This window comes from Electrophorus electricus, chromosome 4 (assembly GCF_013358815.1).
Source record: "Electrophorus electricus isolate fEleEle1 chromosome 4, fEleEle1.pri, whole genome shotgun sequence".
NCBI classification, from domain to species: domain Eukaryota; kingdom Metazoa; phylum Chordata; class Actinopteri; order Gymnotiformes; family Gymnotidae; genus Electrophorus; species Electrophorus electricus.
In genome coordinates this window covers 26,016,691-26,039,103 of record NC_049538.1, presented here as the reverse complement: position 1 = coordinate 26,039,103, position 22,413 = coordinate 26,016,691, and the positions used below count along the sequence as shown (strand labels likewise).

Sequence of the window (22,413 nt, the reverse complement as noted above, 5' to 3'; positions counted from 1 at the left end):
GGGTTTGGGTTTGTGTGTGTTTCTAAGTGTGTGCATTTGGGTTTGTATGAGTATGTGTACGTGTGTGTGTGTGAGACGCTTGCTTAGTTCCTCTGTGATACATCTGTGTGGGTTAAAATGGAAACCCGCATTATGGAAATTCCCGTACGTCTCAGCGTCTCTGGCTTCTAAATGGCTCTTTGTCACGCCTCCCGCCTCAACACCCCCAGCCCAGCACCTGCCCCATTCTGCACACCATCATTCAGATACCGTCTATGATTCAGACCCACAAGTATCCATGGCAACATCTCTATTCATCCCTGGGCCACAGAGCAGCTCACTGGCTCCTGCTGTCCCCACAGGGCAGCTAGCTGATCAATTATTGAACCCTCCTCCTAGACAGCTAGAGTCATCCTCAAACCAATTGTCTGTTCATCCTGGACTGAGAGGGGCTTTTCCTGTTCTGTAGGGGGTACAAAAAATGGGACAGTCTGTTTGCACAGTGTGGAGTGATTCAAAAACTGCTTTTACATCAACCCTCCTGCACATACTGACCTTTTGGTTCCCTCCAAAACACTGCTGCTCTCGATGAGATAATGCAACCTTCACTGTTACTAACATTTCCTTTAATGAACTAATTAGCAGAATATGAATATATGATCTATTGGTAATGCATATCTAATTATAGCATGCATAAAAAATTTAATATATCTAATTATGAATGTCAATATCACAAATAATATAATTAGAAGATTTTTCATGGTATCTGTGTTGATCAGAAATAGTCATGTTTTGAATTCTTGGAGCAGTTTTCTGTCATTTCTGGATGGTGTAGATGGTCTGCACACTGCTAAATTGCCTAGTAATATAGCTGAGACCGATCTTACACTGTCAGGATGTTGCTTCTGTAAGCTACTTACTTTTTAATACAGTCTGGAAAGGGAGCTAGCAGGAGATCCGCAGGGAAAGGAGCTTGGCTAACTGGAGCCCAGTACTGAGAATTTCTTATGTAGGTCAAGTTCAGGTACTGTCTCCCTTTACCACCACAGTAACCTTGTGTGAACCAGATGCTGCACGGACAGCCCAGGTTTCTCTCCAGCCCTCATTGACCTAATATTCTTTTTGCCACCTTATTTTTTTTATGTTTATTATTGCATTTGTGTGTGGGTGTGGGTGTGGGTATGAGTTTGTGTGTGAGTGTTTGTGTGTGTGTGTGTGTGGATGTGTGTGTGTGTAAAAGGGTGTCTTTTGTGTGTTTGATTCTGTCGCAAGTGGTATTGGTATATTTGAAATAATTAACTGTGATGTGCTGTGTCGTGTGTGTTGTTTGATGCAGATGGTGCAGACTACTCGGGCGGCAGGGACCGATAAACCCCTGGAAATGATCTACTTTGTGGAAGGTTCCAGTGGCGAGAGGATGCCAGCGATCACCACTGCTGGCCTACTCAACCGGCTGAACGTGCAGCACGCGGCCATAGTGCTGGGTTACCGCATCCAGGGCGTTCTCGCTCAGCGTGAGTGTCATCCCAGGATCAACACACACGAACCCTTTAAAGGAGCCTTCCCTTTCTCAGTTGGTTTTAATCAAATGCTTCTAGCTGCTCTCCTGTCCTTGCGTTACTCAGTACAGTGGTATTTGAGAAGCGAGTACTTCAGTTATCAGCACTGTAAACAGAAAAGCGGAGGCTTTAATGAGTGCAGCATGCCGAGTGCTGGGATGCTGGCAGAATTTCAGCTGCTTCACCTACAGCAGGAGAAGGCCTCTGGTTTCATTACACTTAATGCAGTTCTTTCCTGTTCTCTACCAGCAGACCTGAGCAACTGTCTCTGCACTCTGGCTCACACACATATTCACAAGCTTTACAGTAATTCACTGTCATCCCAGGCTGCCAAGCACATGGCTCTGGCCCTGAAGTGCTATTAAATGCTAGCTTGTGCTCTTTTTGACTCATACTACATCCAGTACTTTAACACAAGTGACCATCAACGTGGAATTCAGTGTATGTATTTTGTACTGTAATTATGCAGTATGTAAGGTAAGCATGTAATTATGTTTGTGACGCTCTGTTCGCGTCTGTGTGTTTAGCTGTAGAGAAGGAGATGTCATCAGCCTCGGAGATGGAGAGCACCACCACATGGATTATAGTGGGTGTGGTGGTGCCTGTGGTGCTGGTGGTGATCATCATAACTGTGCTGTACTGGAAACTGTGCCGCACAGATAAGCTGGAGTTCCAGCCAGACGCTGTGAACGCCGCCCAGCAAAGGCAGAAAGTAAGTCAGGGTCAACTTTTCTCTCACAGCCACCACTGATCTCCTACAGACACCACTGATCTCCTACAGACACCACTGATCTACTGATCTCCCATGGCCACCACTGATCACCCACTGATCTCTCAGAGTGTCCTCTGATTTCCTATAGACACCAAGGATCTACTGATCTCCCATGGTCACCACTGATCTCCCACTGATCTCTCAGAGTGTCCTCTGATTTCCTACAGACACCAAGGATCTACTGATCTCTCATGACCACCACTGATCTCCCACTCATCTCCATCCAATCTCCCATAGCCACCACTGATCTTCCACTGAGCTTTCGCTGATCTCCCATAGTCACCACTGATCTTCCACTGAGCTTTCGCTGATCACCCATAGTCACCACTGATCTCCCACTGATCTCTTAGTCACCACTGATCTCCCACTGACTTCCCACTGGCCACCGTTGATCTGCCACTGATCTCCCACTGAGCTTGGCCATATGTCTGTGTGTGTATGTGTGTTTGTGTGTGTCTGTGTGTGTGTGTGTGTGTGTGTGTGTGTGTGTGTGTGTGTTGCTTGCTGGGTTGCACTGCTAAAGGACTGATTGAGATGTCAGCCTTGGTCCCTGTGCTTCTTTGCTCTGGACTGCTACTCTCTGTGTGGGACTGATCTCAGACACTCCCAGGCCATGTTCACAGGTGTTTCTGGATCAGTTCAGAATTATTTTCATGTCATGTCACAGAACTTCATTTGCAGTTGCAGTTTCCCTTATTAACAAACACACATAGTGTCAGATTCACACTGATACACATACAGTAACTGTAACCGTTGCCTTGGACAGACCCCTCTTTTGCTCTTAGTGTCACACGCACACACACACATTGCACACAAATACATACACACACACACACGCAGGCAGGCAGTAGTTTCCTCTTAAAGCACAGCAGTGGCGTTCCTAATCATTGTAGTCTGACTGGTCTCTTAACCACACTTAGCTAACCATTACAAACTCCAATTCAGCCCTTTCTCTACAACATAAACTTATATTTCCACATCAGCCCTATTTCTGAAACGTACACTCATACTTCTACACCTGTCCCTTCTCTGGAACATAAACTCATACTTCACACAATGTTAGAAAATTGTGTCAAATTATGTCAAAATTGGATCAATGTGGGAGCAATATTTTTATAGAGTAAAATTACAGCTTCCCTTTACTATTTCCATTTGGGTAGATACCATGTAAAAAAAAATGGTTAATTAGCTATTAAGGGTTAAAATTTACTAATGGACTAATTAAATGTATTAATAAACTTACAATAAGAACATTTAATATTTAACAGTCAATATTTAATTGGATAGGTATTGAATTAATGTGCAATATTGGCCAGCTAAATACAAAATCCAACATGTGTATTACATGAATTGTTATGGAAATAACCACCAGTTATTCAGCTCACATTTCTTATGTTGAAGATGTTTAATAATATTACTGTAACATGGAGCGATCATGAGGCAGATGCATATACTGAGAAGAGTAAGATTTATTAATGGCAAATCCATAATCATTAGTATGGTCCAGGGTCACAGAGCCAACATGGATAGATCCAGTATACATGATGAAACAGAAAGGAAAACATGAAAACCAAGAAAATAATTTGGCATGCTGAATAGAAATAAACATGGCTAGAACAACAAACACAACAAAAGTTAGAATAAACATGACAGGCTAGAACAACTACCACAGGCAGAGCAAACACAACAGTGGCATTGAAAACTCACAGAGGCTAGGAATCACAATATCACAGGCAGTGAAAACACAAGAGAGGCATGGATCACAAAGACCAGCAAACTAACAGGGAAAAACACAGGGTTTAAATACACTGGCTAATGAGGATTAACATTGCAGAGCTGATAAAAAGGAGAAGGTGAAAACCAAAACAAGGACTGGAACAAGAGTGGAGAACATGAACCAATGACATGAGACAGTGAAACCGTGGCGACGGGATGCAATGGCAGGCCAATCATGAGGGCCAATCGTGACAATTACAGTGTGATCATCCAGACTGTGCATTGTCATGACTTTTTAAGACATGCTGGACAGCTTGTTGTGACAAGAGGTTGAATTTTAGTAAACCCCTATGTAAGCTGGTGTTTGCGTGGCCGGCACATGCGTATGGTACCTGGCCGTACGCTCCATCTGAACCTTCCCCTTTGCTAGGATTCGCCTCATCAGGGTGGTCCTCACCTGGTGGTGCTGTAGAACCGGTATCAGATCTCCGGCAGATTGATGAGTAGAGCAGTCCCGTGAGTGTCAAAGCCTGCAAAGAACTGTTGCAGAACAACGGGAAGTGTGGTGTCTTCACCAGGCAGCATATTGGTGGTCTTGTAGTTGATGCCTTGATGATATTCCACATGCTATGTGGGATGTTGTTGTTGTTGTTGTTGTTGTTGTTGTTATTGAAGTGATCCTCAGATCCGCTGTTTGTATCTGCGCTTTGCATCCCCAATGCCTCTCTCGAGTTTCCCCCTTGTCTTACTGTAAGCTTGCTGTAAGATCTGAGTGCTGCATCTGGCTCCTTGAGTAATGTCCTTAACTTGCTGTTCACCCATGACTTTTGGTTAGGAAACACCTTTCTTGTCCTTTGTGTTAATATAGTTTTTGTACAAATTTTTATGTAATTTAAGGCTGAAGCATATTCCTCCGGGTTTGTTCCGTCTGCAATTCCTTGTCTGTACTGTTAAAGCGCTCTTGTAGTATTGAAGTGGCTTCCTTAGACTGCACTTGAGCTGTCCTGATAGCTGAATTTGTTCTGCAGATCCTGATCTGTAAGATGGGGTCACAGTTGGGGAAATATGACCTGATTGTCCTAGGTGTGTAGATAAGGCAGCTTTAAATGCTCTTGGGATATTTGCATACTTTTATATACTTTTTATATTTTTATATTGGGGTATCTTTCTTCTCCCCTCTGGAAATTCATAATTGGGCATGACCACTGTGAGATCTGTGTAATTTAAATCCTCTGCTACAATGATCCTGTTAGAAACTCCAGATCCAGGCAGCAGTGCTTATCAATCATGGCTCTGTGTATGTTATCCTCTGCTCTTCCCAGAGTCCTTAGACTGATGCACTATGTAAACTTAGGCTCCAGTTATTTCAACAGCAGCATCTGGAAAGTTAAGGTTCAGCCAGGTCCCTGTGATGATCGTAATACAGAGAGTTGTTTTCACTCTGATCCATCTTGTTAGCAAGAGACCTTGGTGATGGACAAGCCTGGAAGTGCTGGTCTGTATAGGTTAGCTTTTCGCCTGGTGCCTAGCCCAGCGTGCTTCCTCTGCTTCTGCTTCCTCTCCCTCTGCCTCTGTTGCCTGGCTGCTTTGCAATTTTGATGAGCTCTGGTATGGTGAGGATCACTGGTGGGATCAAAAATAGTGTTGAATGGGAAAGCTATGTGATGATCCATGATCACAGTGTAAAAAATATCTTGGACCTGACAAACTTGTTCAAATCTACTACTTTACTGATCAGAAATAAACTTATAACATCTAAAAAGGTTAGAAACAAAGGAGAGAGAGAGAGAGAGAGAGAGAGAGAGAGAGAGAGAGAGAGAGAGAGAGCCTAGTCACTGCATCTGTTTGCTGCCATCTTGAAAAATGATGAAGTATGCTTATGAAGTACACTTTCAGGACACTCTAGTTCTGACCTCAGCTAACTTTCATATGTGCACAGCTGCAGACTCCCATGATTCTTCCTGATGAAGCAATTCTAAGTGTGTGTTTTTTTCTGCTGTCGCTGTGACATTGGTTTGTTGTTGTAGTGTAATTAGCGTCACAACAAAAACCGGGTATGTCTCCATCACCTTGATCTGCCTGTCCTTTCCCTTTCATCTGTGTTTCATTATTCCCACCTTTCACTCCCTAATCAGTCCAGCACTTTATTACAGAAATTCATACCCTCAGTCCAGAGGTCAATGACCCCAGTCAGGAGTAAAAAGCTAGAGGTAATAGAGAGCATTGATGAAGATGAGGGGGAAGATGAAGAGGAAGAAGAAGAGGAGAGACGGAAGAAGACAAACAAGAAGAAGAAAATATGGGTGAGAGAAGAAAGAGAGAAGGTCTAACAGGAGGCTTGTAGAATGGTACTGAGGATGTGTAGTACCTCTTGTAGACATTAGTACACCAGTAGATTACAGTAGAAAATAGAGGTGTAATGGTACACAGAAGTCATGGTTCGGTTCACACCGCAGTCTGCACATCACGTTTTAGTATGAGTTCGGTACAAAAAGAAAACACAACAAAACCTCCCATATGCATAAGGCTAGGTTTCATTTCATTGCTTTTGAACACAGAAGAAAGCAAATGATAGTTTGTTTCCCCCTAGTGTTGTATAGACCCCTTGAGGTAGTTGGTATAGCCTGTAGCATATTAAGCAGTAAAATATAAAAAGTGAACATACATTCTCACATAGGTCATATTTTTAGGAAGTGCTGATAACAAAGGACCATGGACAATAAACTACAAACTGAAAGCATCTCTTGTTCAAGTACAAAAAAAATAAAGAACATTTAATTTGATTGAGCTAAGATTAGCATTGCATCGTGTTAAAAGGTAGAAAAGCCAAAAAAGGTTAACAAGAAAAAGTTGAAAGTGGGTAGAAGAGTGGGAGGTACAGAAACATTAGAGGAGTAGAGCCATCTCCCCCGAAACTGCCGGAGATGTCTCAGAGCTGGCTGTGTGCAACATAGCTGATAAATCACTTGGAGTAAAACTGATTTTCCAGAGTGATTGTAGTTGATGAGTTATATACAGCTAGTACATGGTAGGTGGGTTGATCCCTATCGAAACATGCACATTAAACAGCATTACACACGGACACGCGTGCAAGCAGGCAGACCAGCACGTAGCTCACTTCTGCCAGCTCTGCCCTGCAGCCAGTATTCAGCCCTTAACCTTGTGTTTATGTCTACCTGCCTTTCCATGTTTCCCCTTAAATCTATTAATTCATCTCTACTATCCAAAACATTTGGTTACTTCTTTTTTCGTGTGTTCATACCACTTGTCATCTTATCTGATTCTCCTAAATTAAACAGAATGAGTCTGACAGTCATTGGTCCCTCTTGTGCCACAGTCCCCATCTCACCATGTCAGCATGGCCGTGCTCCTGTTAGTTCTGTCCTGCACCTTAACCTGCACCTGTCCGTGCTGCTCCCCCCAGCTGCAGCCCGCCAGCGTGAAGGGCTTCGACTTTGCTAAGCTGCACCTGGGCCAGCACAGCAAGGATGACCTGGTGGTGATACAGGAACCGCTGCCCCTGCCTTCAGCCTCCAAGGAGCCAGGGAGCGGTGAGACCGTTGAGGCGTCCACGCCCAAGTCCAAAAGCTCCTCCACCAAGGCTTCTCGCAGCGTCCAGCGCAAGAGGGGACGGTGAGAAAGAACCCCATGACCCAGACTCGCAACTCTTATACTGCGCATCCATTCCTTAGTCATTTGACCCTAAATTACCCTCGAAGTCATGGTTTTTGCCCTGAAGTTGCATGTATGACAGGAAAAACATACATTCCTTCGAGGGCTCTTCTAATTTGCTAATGCATTTCTCAGGTTATGATACTAAAATATTAAAATAACATGCATTCATTGATTTTAAGAGAGGAATCCAATCAATACTGAGGTTTCTGTGAATCAATATAATGCTTTTTAATGGGGTGTTTCCCTCTAGCCCTCCAATCAATAGTTCCTGCATCTTAGTAATAGCACGAGTCAGGGCACGTTATATTACCACACACAGTCTCTGTGAGAACTGTAGAATTACCATACAGAAAAGGTCTCTGTTTGAACTATAGGATTACCACACAGACACCATCTCTGTGAGAACAGTAGAATTACTACACAGACACCATCTCGGTGTGAACTGTAGAATTATCACACATACGGTCTTTGTGTGAACTGTAGAATTACCACACAGACACCATCTCTGTAAACCTAAGAAAATTATTCAGAAACAGTAAACAATATGGATGATTTGCTGTAATGCTCAAAAAGAGGTATACCATTGATTATTGAACTAACCCTTTAGGGCATTACAAATTGTATCTATTTAATATTCAATAAGTCATGACTGGTGACTGTTACTGTTCCAGTTTTTAAGGCAGAAGCTTGACGCTGCCCCACAGCTGTGAGGGTAGTGGCAAACCATCCGAGATGCTCGGTAGGCCTAACTGAGGGAGCTTTGTCATCACGAGTCTTATTTAAATTACATGAGCACTCTTCGGAAGACAGAAGCCTGTCATCTTCCTTTCACATCCCTCCTTGCGAACGCTCATTTAAACTAATATGGAACCGTTTTTAATGCAAGAAGGGAAATGTGTTAATTATGAATTCTTCAACAGATGTTGCTGGGCTGAACTAGCCTTTTCATTTTATTAATCAAAATCTAAATGAGGAAACATTCATAATTTACAGTCGATTACAGTATCCGGGTGAAAGCATCCACTCCACGTGAGTACATGCACAGTGCTGTAATGTGGAGCTTTTTATCTGTGTCAGTGAGGATTACCTTCAGTTTACTCTTACTGTGAAACCTGCTGTCCCTGGCTTCGTACCTGCTGCTCTCTTTAACAGGTGGTGCTGGTAGAGCTCTGATTCTGTAGGAATCCCTTTGTGAGGAACTCGGCTCTGGACTGTTTTGTAGGATTTCACCTTCGGATGGTGATTCGATGGGCAGTGAGCCATCCAGTGAACGGGAGACACCTGAGGAGAACCTGCGGCAGAACGGAGCAAGCGTGGAGTCCAAGCAACAGCGCAGGACAGCTGTCAATGGACTGGACGGTGAGGGTTACTATGCTGATATGGCACTATAACGACTATCTCTCTCTCTCTCTCTCTCTCTCTCTCTCTCTCTCTCTCTCTCTCTCTCTCTCTCTCTGTGTCTCTTAGGGAGAAATAGGATTAGTAAGAGCATCTCCAGTCTATAAAGTGTGTTGTAGTTTACGGAACAGTTTCTGTGTAATCTATATTTGATTTTCCCATTATGATTCTTTTTTAGGAATACTTCTGAGATGGTATTTTTGGTTGCTATTAATATTTCATCAGATTCAGGACATTTATACATTTTTCTGATATAGACTTAAAATTATAATTGTAGAACTTGAAACCTTTAGTGTCGCTTTATATATTGGATACGGTATGCTGTGTGATAACTGACTCCTCAACGTTATTCTGCAGTCCATATGCCTGGCTGCTAAATCTTTTACTTTATCTGAAAGTCAATACCCACAGAGATACAGCAAGCGCTGCCCCCTGCTGGATTGGACTGGTGTTGTCGATACCTCCACGAACAGAGCATATTTAAGCATTTCATACTGTGACATGAATGGTGCATTCCTTTGTTGTACATGTATGCAAAACTATTTCCAAAGGACTGAAATAATTTAAACATATGAAATCAATGTCTCACACTGGACATATGCCTCATGGTATATGGATTATAAAACTGGTTTTCATACAACAGTGTTCAAACCCTGGTACCTGCAGGTCCTCCTACACTCATAGGTGCAGATGAGCAGGTGTCTTCAGCCTCCATGTTTGAGCATGTGGACCGGATCTCCCGCTCGGCGGACGTGCCCAGCAAACGCTTCTCCGGCAACATCCAGCTGATCGCCCTGCAGCCCATGTCTGCGCTGGCTGTCCCACGGCCCCCAGGCCCCGACCACACGGTCCAGAGTGGCAAGATCAACAAGGAGGTGCGCCTGACCACACATGTCACACTGAATACATCAGACCATACACTCCAGACTGCACACGCCTGACCACACATGCCTGACTGCACACATGACCATACACCCCAGACCACACACTGTATGGGCCAGACCTCACACACATGACCGCACACCCATGACTGTACACTCCAGACCCCAGACACCTGACTGCACATGCTACACTGTATACACCAGACCACATACACCATCCTGCAAACGGCAGACCACACACGCCAGAACACGCACACTAAACTGCACACGCCACACTGTATATTACCAGACCGCACATGCCAGACCACAGTTGCATACAGCAGACTGCACATGCCAGACTGCACACGCCAGACTGCACACACCAGACTGCACATGTCAAACTGCAAATGCCAGCTACACGCTAGATCGAATACACTAAACTGAACATGCCTCATGTCAAATGCCACACATCATGCCAGACCTCACATGCCAAACCCCAAGTGCCAGACTTCACTTCAAGTGAATACAGAATAATTTGCTGCAAGTCTGGTTGCCTTGTCTTAGAATCTAGAATTCAATGACCTGAATGACTAAAACCCTTTGCGGACACTTCTGCCAGTAATTTAGGAACATACACTGTATGTTGTCTCCTAGATAATATAACATCGGAGGATTTTTTAGAACTCCTGTTGTCAACTTTGTAAATGAGGAAGATGATGACAGTATTCACTTACTCAGTAGGTATGGTTAGGATAAAGAGAAGGATATTGTATCACTGTATTGGGAAATAGGAATAGCTCTTTTCCTGTCTCTCCCTCTCTCTTTCTTTCTCTCCCCTCCCTCTCCCTCTCTATCCCTCCCTTTCTCTTCTCTCTTCCTCCCTGCACCTCCCTCCATCTCTATCTCTCTCTCTCTCTCTCTCTCTCTCTCTCTCTCTCTCTCTCTCTCTTTCCCCACCTCTCTTTCCTTCTGTTTCTTTCTGCTGCGTGTCCTGACTACACCCACTGTTCAGATCCAGGTTGCTCTGAGGCAGAAGTCTGAGATCGAGCACCATCGCAATAAGATCCGTCTGAGGGCTAAGAGGAAAGGCCACTATGACTTCCCTGCCATGGATGATGTCATTGATGGCCTGGGGGACCCTAAAGAGCAGGACCACATCTATCAGAAGGCTCAGATGCAGATTGATAAGATCTTGGACCCAGATGTGCACATTTCCCCCCTCTACACTGAGCCCAAGAAAAGGTTGGGGGCAATGTGGCCAACAGCGGCACTGCTTTAAATAATTTCCATAAACATTCTGGGCTCACGCCTACTTGGCATTATACTTTTAGACTTATCCAATATAATTGTGAGCGTGTGTATGTGTGTTTGTGTTTGTATGTGCATATGCATGTGTGTTATAGTGGCAGAGAGAAGCGTTCTCCTAGGCAGAAGAAGAAGCAATATATGAATGGAGAGGTCCCAGAGGCTGACAGAGACAGGCTCATCACCACTGACAGTGATGGCACATATAAGAAATACCCAGGAGTCAATAATATAGCATATGTGGTCAGTCCCACTGATTCAGTCTTTACTCATCTTTTCGCTTACTTTCTGTTTTTTACTCTTACTTTTGACATTATGTTTACGGTGGCAACAATCAGAGTCTTAATAAGCCATGAATTCAACTGTTTTATTGTTATTATTAAATATGCATATGCATAAGGTATCTACATATTTCTTTGTCCCCTCCAGTCGGATCCAGACCAGGGCCCTGAGCCCAACAGCCCATCACCTACTGATGATGTGTTTCTGGGCCCAGTGTCCCCCCCACCAGGCCATGCCCCCCCTCCTCCACCCTACCTCCTGCCCCCGCAGCCGTCTATAGAGGAGGCCCGCCAGCAGATGCATTCCTTGCTGGACGACGCCTTTGCCCTGGTGTCGCCCACTGCACAGGGTGGTAACGCAGGCTTGTCCCTGCCAGCTGCTCCCTCCAGCCCCCCGTCCCGCGGCCCCCCACCCTGGGGCCCCTCATACCTAGCCGTTAGCCCCTTCCCTGCGGTAAGACTAACTCTGTTGATCACAGGCACAACATATAAGTATTGCTAGTAAAAGGTTATTTTTACCTCTCTTTGGCGAGGTATCAGGTTTTGCCTTCACAGTGACAGTTTTCCCTTTCATACCGCTAACTACAGTATACAGTATACAAACACGCACACGCGCACACACACACACACACATATATATATATATATATATATATATATATATATATATATATATATATATATATATATATATATATATATATATAGCATTACTTTCAGTAACATTCCTTTTGTCTTTACACATATGCTTTGGCTGGGCTGGGTGCTGGGTGCTGATTTTCCTACGGCTGGATGGGAACAGTATAGCAGGACCCTTTTTGAAAAAGGGCTTGAAGTGACTTTGAAAAACCTGAAGTGGCTATGACTACCCTATAATGAAAGTAAAATAATTTCTATGACGACACTTGCAGATGGACAGTGCATGCAGGGTACACTGACCCATTGATATGGGTTTATTTAGGCACTGGTTATCAGTTTCTAGCAAGACTGGACATTTGGTTATAATAATTAAGTGTGTGTGTTTGAGGTTGGTGTTCGGATGGTGTAAACATTTCTGTGAGGTTGGTATAAAGTTGGTGTAGTATTTCTGTGGGGTAAACATGGTGCTGATATAAGTTGAATACCATATGTGTGCCCCTGGACCTGTCTTGATAGTTACAGACTCAGTTTGTTTGATTCTTCTGAGTGCAAATGAATGATGCTTACTTTCCTCTGATTAAAAACGCAACTCAGAGTGTAGAAGGGTGGATGGGTGAAAGGCAGCGCCTGGTATATATAGCCACTCAATTAATACTGGGTGGAACGTTTTGGCTTGGGAAGCTGGAAGATTGCTAAGTGTTATTATTTGATTAGGTTAATGGTTGGGCTTTATTACATCCCATTTGTGTGTGTGTGTGTGTGTGTGTGTGTGTGTGTGTGTGTGTGTGTGTGTTTATGAACTGTGTGTAAATGATGAAGTCAGAATTTTAGTTGAATGACATCACCAGATCAAATATTTGGAGTTTTCCCAGATGTGAGAGAAAAGAGGGTTCTGTTCTGAAAGCTGAAAGCTCTTGCTACACTGCTCTATATACTGCGGCGTTTCCTCCACAGAAAAACTGAGAGCTGCATTTGAGTCACTCCTTGTTTTCCTGTTTTAGTTTGACTCATTTTACTCTATCCCATCAATATGAAACCATTAAAGGCAATGAATTCGGGGGGGGGGGGGGGGGGGGGGTGCTCAATTGGTGGTGCTTGTAACAGTTGCATTTTTATAAAGAACTGAACTATATGTGGAGCTGGGTGAAGCTTTTATTAAATTCTGGCGGGCTGGAGTTAGATGCACAGGTCCAAAAGTGACTGTACCATTTACACTCTCGGTTGCATTGTGAGTTACCACATACAGGTGCAGGGAATCAGAAAGCATTTAGAATTTTAGAAGTTTAAAATGTTCTAAATTTTAAAATTTTACATTGTGTGCCTGTACGCGTGCCTGTGCCTGTGCGTGGGTGTGACTGTACCTATGTGTGACTGTCTCTTTCCTCAGAGATATGCTGAGTTAGGTCTACCACCTTCTACAGTCCAAGCCTTACTGCACAGGTGAGTTAGAATATTACAAAGCTTTCTCTCTGGGGTCTCTGCATCTGAATGTGTATATACAGCTCTGGGTTCTAATGGACATTTTACTCTTAAATGGTTGCATCCTGAATTTAAAATATTTTTGTTGTGATCCCTTTTGGAAGTCAGACCCGTTTAGATGAAAACACAGTTCAGTATTTACTTTTTAACTGGCTTATAAAATGTATTTTTTTCTCATTCCATTCACCAAGCCAGGAACTAATTGGGGGCGACTAAATTGCCATGTAAAATTAAACAGACAAGTGCAGTGAAGTACTAGACACAACTAGAAGCAGTTAGAAGAAGTTCAGTAGCGTTCGGTAGTTGGGCGTAATCGTTCGGTAGTCGGGCGTGATCGTTCGGTAGTCAGGCGTGATCGTTCAGTAGTCAGACATTATCGTTCAGTAGTCATGCGTCATCATTCAGTAGTCAGGCATGATTTACTGTTTGGTGATGTGTCCCCAATACCCGCGTCCCCATCTACACAGTGTGTCTGTTTGCTTCTCTCTCCTTCCGCATGCCCCAGGTCTGTCCCCCACCCTCAGTCAAAAGCCATTTCACAGTCCCCCATCAATAATTCAAATAAGATAATTTTATTTCATCACTCCTGGTGGCCTGCCTATGCTGTCAGCGCCACACTGGACCTCAGAAACCCCTGCAGGCACACTACAGAGGAAATGATGCAGTCATATGAACAAACACACAGATCAAAGCAACAACTGAGAATATTCTGCGTTATTCTAGGCCAGGATTGGGGTCCCGCTGCCCCCCTGGAGATGCTTTAGGTGGAGAGCAGCTGCCATCTGAGGTGCTCTACAACAGCAGAGGAGCTTACATGGACGAACTGCCCTCTTCTGCCAGGCCACGGCCAGTAGGTGGCTCCACAGGTGTGTGTTTGTACAGCTAGTTGAGATGAACAAAGACCTTTCTTCTCTATGTAAAAAACTGCGTCTGATCTGTGGTGTGTGCGTGCATGCATGTTTGTGTGTGTGTGTGTGTGTTGGTTAGGTGGGGGGGTTCAAGCTCCACCATTGCCAAGTTGCCACTGTTGGGCCCCTGAGCAAGGCCCTTAACTCTAAATTGCTCAAGTTGTACTCAGTCATAACTGTAAGTCGCTTTGGATAAAAGTGTCAGCTAAATGCTGTAAGTGTGTGTGTGTGTGTGTGTGTGTGTGTGTGTGTGTAGGTGCTCAGCTACACCACTTATCCCAGGTGGGTATGTCGAGCAGCATGGGTGAAGGCAGGTCACTTGGTGGTTTAAACTGGGGACCTCATCATGAAGAGGACTTCAGTAAACCTGCTATAAGAGACCCTGTAAGTTCAGCTTTTCCACAGTGCTCACTCTTTCCAGCAACTTCTGCTCTTTTGCTTTTACTGTCACGACTTGTTCCTGGAAAGCTGTTTTCTCCCTGACTTTTCTATCTCCTCCACCTCCCTCACATCTCCTTTCCTTTTTCCTTCCTGTTGGGTTCTGTGCCTTCTCCACACTCCCGACTCTTGCTTACTCTTCCATCTCTGTGTTCCAGACCTCCAGGAATGGAGTAAGGGAGCCAACCGCTCCTCCTGCACACCTGGACACTGTTGCCCTGGGATACTCTAGCTCCGGCCCTCCTGAAGAGTACTCTTCCCCCAGCCACTCGTCCGCCTCACTCATCAAAGCCATTCGGGAGGAGCTCATGCGCCTTTCTCAGAAACAAGCGGCCGTCACCGCCTACCACAGCTGAGCCTTACCCCCAGTCCCTACAGGCTCCGCCCAAAGCTGTACATCATGGCAACTGCACTCTGCTTCCCATGGAAGTGGCTCTGTGAGCAGGGAGGAGCCTGCTACCTTGTTGCCGAAGCACTGTGCTAGGACAGGGCATTCTAACATTTTCATGGGAGTGGCTACATCACTGATAGCTAAAGCTTTACCTGCAACTGAACCTCGTGTCCGATTCTCACCAAACACCCTGTCACTGACTCCTACTTCATCACTGACTCAATACTGCTCCATCCCTGACTCACTACTTCCTCTCTTGGTCTCTGCTCAGCACAGACAGACAAAGCAAAGAAGCTCTTTATGTAAACACAATATTGGGATGGAGGAGGAACTCTTTGATTCAGTACTGGACTTGTACCTTTTCAGCCTCTTAATAGTTTCTGCATTGAAAATGTTTACTTTGCTTAGTGGGATGTCATGGCAACCCAGAATCTTCGATAGCATGCTATCATACTCCTTTTGGCCTATAATCAAGTGAGACTGCAGCTATGACAACCACTACACATTCCTTATTACTTCTGCTGTGCAAGGTGTCTCTCCAAGGAGCAGTATTGTTTGTTTGTTTGTTTTTCACCTGACTAATATTTCCCCAAGCCCTTGTGCTGGTGGGCTTTCAGCACTGAAAAGCAGTGTTCTTGATACCTTAAAGAAATGCTTCGGACTGTGCACTATTTTCCTAGATTTTGAGTTTGTCATGTCCCTGTTAACTCCCTTTTCTAGACCCTTCTGTGGTGCTTTTCCTGTTCAGTGTTCTGGTCATGAAACATATGTCACAACATAAGTATGGATCTCAAATACAGTAGCCTTTAAGGTGTGTTGTTTTTTTACTCAGTACACGTCACACTGTTTTTGTTACATATTGCACAGCTCGTTACTTAAGGTCTTGGTTCTGAGTGCCTGGTTCTGAGGTCAATGGTACTCAAGTAAATGCAGAAAGGCGCGGTCTCTAGCCTGCTCTTCAGCATTCCCTCGGCTCAGTTGTTCTGATGCATTCCTGATGAAGCATTTCTCAGTTTGTTAACTTTATCCCTTTAAGACTATGCTGAAAAATGCTGAATCATTCCCACATTATTTTCTCCCAGAACATGCACTGCATTGTCTGTAAATGATTAGTATTTAATGGAGACATTTCATAAAATAAAAGGCCTAAAAGTATTTTTCCAAATTAATAGTAACAGTTAATCAATAGTACTAATTAAGTAATAGTACTAATTAACATTTTGAATTCAAAATAGAACACAAAGTAATTTGGTTCAATGATCAAAGTATTACTTCACCGAACTTCTAATTGGTATGTTGCTAGATCATTTTCCAAATATTCTGGAGGCTGATGCAATACAGTGCTTAAAGCGCTGATGTGATTTCACCGAATTAAATTTACAATGTATCAATTTACAGTATAACTACAGTATAACTGGATTGAGTGTACAATCCACCGGTCACTGTGTATAATGCTTGTGTGTATGTTTTCTGAGTTCAATATTCAGTTGGTCTTTCCAGCCACATGGAACTCAGACACTCGCTCAATCTATGGTACTCACCCTCACCCTTCTGTACATGTTTTAACATTATTTATGCTCAAAATTGTGTTCTTACTTTTCCCAAACATGTCGTGTTGATTGTTTAGATTGCTCAGTTAAAAAAGAAAATGATAGAAAAGAATTGTTCCTCTGAACATAACTGAACTGTTTCAGAGTTTTTCAGTTTCTGTTGTTTGAGTTTTCGTTGAGTTGAATGGTGTGATGGAACTGCCTTTTCCTGTAGTTAAGATTTAACAATTCTTTATTTAAATGACAATTAAAATAATAAAAAACAATCATCTGGATTTGCATGGTTCACTGAACTTGCGCGCTTCCCTGAACAGTTAAAGAGGCACTGAATAGATAACGGTAGCCATTCCTGTTAATGTTCTCCACATGTCCACTGTTGAAACTAAGAGCACACACCTTGCCTGGCCTTGGCCTACTTTCTTACAATGGTCTGTGATCTTGCAGCAGTATCTGCTTGGCTTGCTTTGCATCTTAACTATATAGAGCGCCATCTGCTGGCAAGATTATCTGTGTGGGCTTACTGGACACAAAGTAGAAGATTGTCAACATTGCTTTTAGTTAAAGGAAAGGAAATTGCTGTACTGGCACTTTCTACAATGTACTATACTACTCTCAGGCAATTTAGTTTTACTTAAGAAAATGTTTTTTCAGTAATATGATTATATTTAAAACATTTTCTAAATAGTGCTACACACATCCACAATGCAAAAGAATGAAACATTTACATGGCTGAGCTCACGTTTCTACATAGCACATATGGCTCCTCTGCACTCTCACTGGGCTGGAAACTGAAGTCCTGTTTACATACTTAAACAAAAGAGGCCATTAATGATTCATTAGCTCTCTGCAGTCCAATTTGTATGCCGTGTAACGTGATGAGCTAACGTTTACATCATCAAATTCTCAAACACAAAATGTGTTTTCAGATCTATCCCAGACGTTTGAAGATCATGGTTTTGATGTTCCATAAATGCATATGTGAACTGAGATGTCTAAAATGAACTGCTCAACCCATTTTGCCAGAACATAACTCTTTATGTGAAAACATGAAGGAGTGCATGAAAGTCCTTTCCTGCTGCTCTTTCCCATAATCACCTGCTGCAGGACAGGAGCAGACAAAACAGGGAAGGCTAGACACTACGTTAACACTCCCTTTGTCTAGACATGAATATTTCACTGTCAGTAATACCAGACCATTTGACCCTGGTTTCTAAGTATATTTCTTTTACATTTATGGTGCATTGTGCGATGGCTCTGATAACACTTTGCTGTTCTCAACCTCTCGGTTGTGGTTAGGTTTTGCATGGGGGGTATCACTTACTACTGACCCGGAATCCAACACCTCATCAGCAGCACGGCCACTGGATAGATAGATGGATAATGCTGTACAATGCTGGAAGGGCGAGTAGCTCCCCATTCAACCCGACACCCTGGTCTCACAAACGTCACTCTCTGGTTGCTTCACAACCACTCTAACACAGCACCAGCGAGCAGGACATAGGAGAGATGGAGAGCGGAAAGGAAGGTAAACCAGAGACATAGTTTGGTTTGTGTTTTAAGTCGTGTAGACATAGCTTGAGACTTTTTTCACTGGTCACACTGAGAAGTGCCAGTGTCATGCTGAGGCGAGGTATCACTCTAAAGCAGGATATGGCCTTGGTCCTATAACATTGCAGGGGGATCTGCAGAGACGCCACAGCTTCTGGATCTCAAACCGATGCAAGAATCACATCAAGGTGTAAATTGGTGGGAATCTTCTTTTTCTACAGTCTCCACCGCACGTCTGTGGTGGCGGCGCATGGCTCTGCTCCTCGGTGCTCCTTCTGGGCCGTGGCCCGGCAAGTCCTGCCATCGTGATGCGTGAGCTCCCCTGCTCCTCTCTCCAGCACTGTTTCGGGGCCCCTACGGATGTGTCTTCCGAGCCTGACAGCTGCCTGGACTTGGAGCTCTGTGGAACCCAGGCACACGCCAACCCCGTCCCCATCGTTCTTAGCCAGCCTAGACCAGCCCGTCCTCCAGAAGCCCAGCACCAGCCGGCAGTAAGCTGCATCTCACTCCACACCAAAACTAATGGAATTCGGTCTAAAGAGCGCGTTCCCGATGACAAGCACATCTTTCACTCCCACCTCAGCTCGGAGGGGCTGTCAGAAGGACTGTCAGAGGGGGCATCAGAGGAAGACAGCCTCCATGACGAGAGTCCAGTTCCAGACTCAGGGTATCCACATATACCTCGGCCATCCATCATTAAACCACAGAAGGTAAGAGTGCAAGAGGGAGGGTTTGATAGTCAAATAAATGATATTTACCGATAGTTTAAAAACACCTTTGAGGGTCGTGTAGGAATGTGCACTGGACATGTTAATGATTGCTAAATAATCACAGGTCAAGTCATCACAGACACTCACACAAATACATAATTACATACTGGCTCTGCTTGGGTACTACTAGCAGTGTCTGATGGGCTTTATTTCCCTATTTTCTCAACTGTACAGTTACCTGCTCTTACTAAAGGAACACTCTCAAGTTCATATGTCCTTTATTACAGATCATCTTTACAGCACTATAAGGTTTACAACTATACAACCTTATTCTATGACTATGAGGTCTATGTCCACAATCCCCACTAGAGGGTAACGCTACTTCAGGCCATGGCAAGTCATGTTTAAACTGCCAGCCCAAATAAATATTAGGCATATCGAGGTAGATTTTTTTTATATTATGGATAACAAAAACAAAAACAAACAAGCAAAATGATGTATTATATACAAATATATTATATTTTATAAACAAAATTCTATATTATATACAAATATATTCTAAACAAAATTATATATTTATATCCAATCAAAACTACATATAATATATATACAATTGAATCAAAACTACATTAGGAGATGCTCTCAAATCCGAATCCAATCGGATTTTACAGATGCAATTCGATCTGGACGCTTCGGATGCTCAAATCGGATTTCAAAGTGTCTTTTGCGTTACTTGCAATGCAACAAACGTCAAATGTATAGTGAAGGAAGTGCTGGGACTCAATAAGAGATTCACCCCAGAGAATCTGTAGGAGAATTTGAAAGAGAACAGCATTCTCCATCAGTAAGTTTATCTGGTGCAACATAAGTGATTGTTTAGAAGACTAGATTATGCACTATGTATCTCCTGCCTCTGCGTTAGAAATCCGTGTCACCAGCAGAGCCACGAAGTTACTGAAGCCTACATCCTGACCACAGCAACCCAGGTAGATAGGTTAGTGATATATGGAAACATAAATCTGATCTGATCCCTTGCAAATATCAACGCCGACAGTTGTCTCAAAAGACCTGAGTTGAGAAACAACTTACTTGCACTCTGACCATAGCCTAAGAGAAAGAGCTCAAGACCTGATCAAGAACAAGATCAGACAGAAACTAATCTGACATTGTTTAATCTAACATTAAATCTAACGACTGAAAGAATATAATTTAACTAGTCAGAGAGAGATCAGTGTAAGAATTTTTAATTGTTTTTAATGTTTATACATTTAATTGCATTTCTTTAGATTTTTACAGCTTGTTTGTGTGTTTGTTTGTTACTGTTTTACAAAAAGGGAGGACATGTTTTTAAGACATTTCTGTAAACCATCTCTCTCTGTGTGTTTTAATTGTTCTCTCTGTCTCTCTCTCTCTCTCTCTCTCTCTCTCTCTCTCTCTCTCTCTGTCTTTCTTTTTCTTTCTGTATGTCTCTTTCTCTGTCCCGCCGGAATGCGTCCTTCCATACTTAGAGATATGTTATTATTATCATGATATTTGCAATCCTTGGAAAAGACTTATGTAGCCTTTCTAGAGAAGAGGGGTGTTATTCACTGCTGCACACAGCCCCAATTATTCTGCCTCAAAGGATCCATTAGGCCTACTCTGTGATTTTCCCAGTAATGGGCTGTGTGTCTGTTTCACCTTTTTTTTTTTTTGAAATGAAGTTTGTTCAAATAAATCAAATGAATCTTATTTCTGTTTGAATGAGTGTCCTCTGATGTCTAAACTTGATGGAGATCTGAACTATTTGTAATGTTCATCTGAAACACTTAATGCAGGTCACTGAGTGGTTTGTTTGCCATTGTAAGCTGTGGGTGGATTTGGGTGGGTGACTTTTAGCTTTGGATTACATTCAACAGACAGACAGTTATCAAGAAAGAAGAGGCCCAGATCGACTGTTTTCTTTGTTCTTTGTTTTCTTACTCTGTGCCGGGAACAGGAGTGTCCTGTCCAGGAAGCCCAGGCTGACTGCAGAAGTCATATAGAGACAGAGGATGAACCATTATCAGGTGACTCACAAACACACACATACACATGTGAACACTGATATCTTGAATAAAAGAAAAACAGAGGATAGAGGGTGGGAGAGAATTGGTTTCCTCTCTGTGTCCCTGACAGAGAACAGGAGAGGAAACACATACACACAGTGGAAAAAGGACAGTAATGATACAGACATAGTGGAAAACATAATGACATAGAGGCCTACAGTGAGCCATCTCCAGCATAATGGAGCCTGTCTGATTGCAGCTCTGTGGGTGTGTTCTCCTCCATGTAGACTGGTCAACTCTGATAAACAAAAAGGAAACTTTGAGTTTTATTACTTTTGCACTGTCTCATTATGGCTGGATGATTTAAGGGACATACAGAACAGTCTCTCCCTCTCTTTCTCCAATATAGCAAACATACTGAAACATCATCAGTGGCTTTAGCAGTGTCCCTGTTCCTTTCAGAGAGTTTTGCTCTACTGTCTGTCCCCACTTCATTCTCTAATATTAAATAGTTAATATTGTTGCAGTGTGCGTGTGTCTGCATATGTGTGTATCTGCATATGTGTGTATATGTCTGTGTGCGTGTGAGCTTGTGTGAGCTTGTGTGTGTGTGTGTGTGTGTGTGTGTGTGTGACTGTGTTCTTGTGTGTGCATGTGTTTTTTCCTGCTCTGAATTGAAGAATCTGCTGGTTCAGCATATTTACAGTGAGTGGGCCAGTGGGTGATCCTCTTTCTGTTGTTATCTGTCTGTAAATCCTGCTCCACTGTGACATGTTAGTGTTACTGACAAACAAAGCTTCAGAGAAACAGAGCAACACAAAAAAAATCTGTAGTGTTTGACAGAAACATCCTTGTGGACTTCCCTTGTGATTTTCCTTTTGCGTCCTTCACCTCCCATTGTTTCTCTCTCTCTCCCTCTGTCTCTGCCACCCTATCTGTCTCTCTTTCTTTCACACTGTCTCTCTTTCCCTTTTCTCTGTCTATCTTCTGCATGCCTGCAGCCTCCTAGGTTTGTGACCACCATTTAGGACTGATTCATTGGCATTTACATTATGGGAGTAGAAAAACATTATTGCATCATCATCTCTGAATCCCGCCCCCAAATCGCATTCATCATTGGATTCCCTGAGATCCATTAGCCTAAGTGCTCAGGGTACTGAGAAAGCAGCTCTGATTTA

General features: G+C 43.3%; 1 protein-coding gene across 2 annotated transcripts in view; it reads left to right on the top strand.

Moving 5' to 3' along the window:
• Positions 1 to 17,225, top strand: part of si:ch211-1e14.1 (UPF0606 protein KIAA1549) — a 52,486-nt gene extending 35,261 nt beyond the window's left edge. For both annotated transcript variants that reach the window (XM_026999508.2, XM_026999509.2), the window contains 12 exons: positions 1,316 to 1,493; positions 2,066 to 2,250; positions 7,451 to 7,659; positions 8,924 to 9,060; positions 9,766 to 9,974; positions 10,972 to 11,201; positions 11,363 to 11,507; positions 11,694 to 11,999; positions 13,572 to 13,624; positions 14,387 to 14,529; positions 14,828 to 14,955; positions 15,168 to 17,225. In XM_026999508.2, coding sequence (XP_026855309.2) covers positions 1,316 to 1,493; positions 2,066 to 2,250; positions 7,451 to 7,659; positions 8,924 to 9,060; positions 9,766 to 9,974; positions 10,972 to 11,201; positions 11,363 to 11,507; positions 11,694 to 11,999; positions 13,572 to 13,624; positions 14,387 to 14,529; positions 14,828 to 14,955; positions 15,168 to 15,365 — 2,121 coding nt within the window. In that variant the 3' untranslated portion in view covers positions 15,366 to 17,225. The remainder of the gene's footprint in view (positions 1 to 1,315; positions 1,494 to 2,065; positions 2,251 to 7,450; positions 7,660 to 8,923; positions 9,061 to 9,765; positions 9,975 to 10,971; positions 11,202 to 11,362; positions 11,508 to 11,693; positions 12,000 to 13,571; positions 13,625 to 14,386; positions 14,530 to 14,827; positions 14,956 to 15,167) is intronic.
• The last annotated feature ends 5,188 nt before the right edge of the window (positions 17,226 to 22,413 follow it).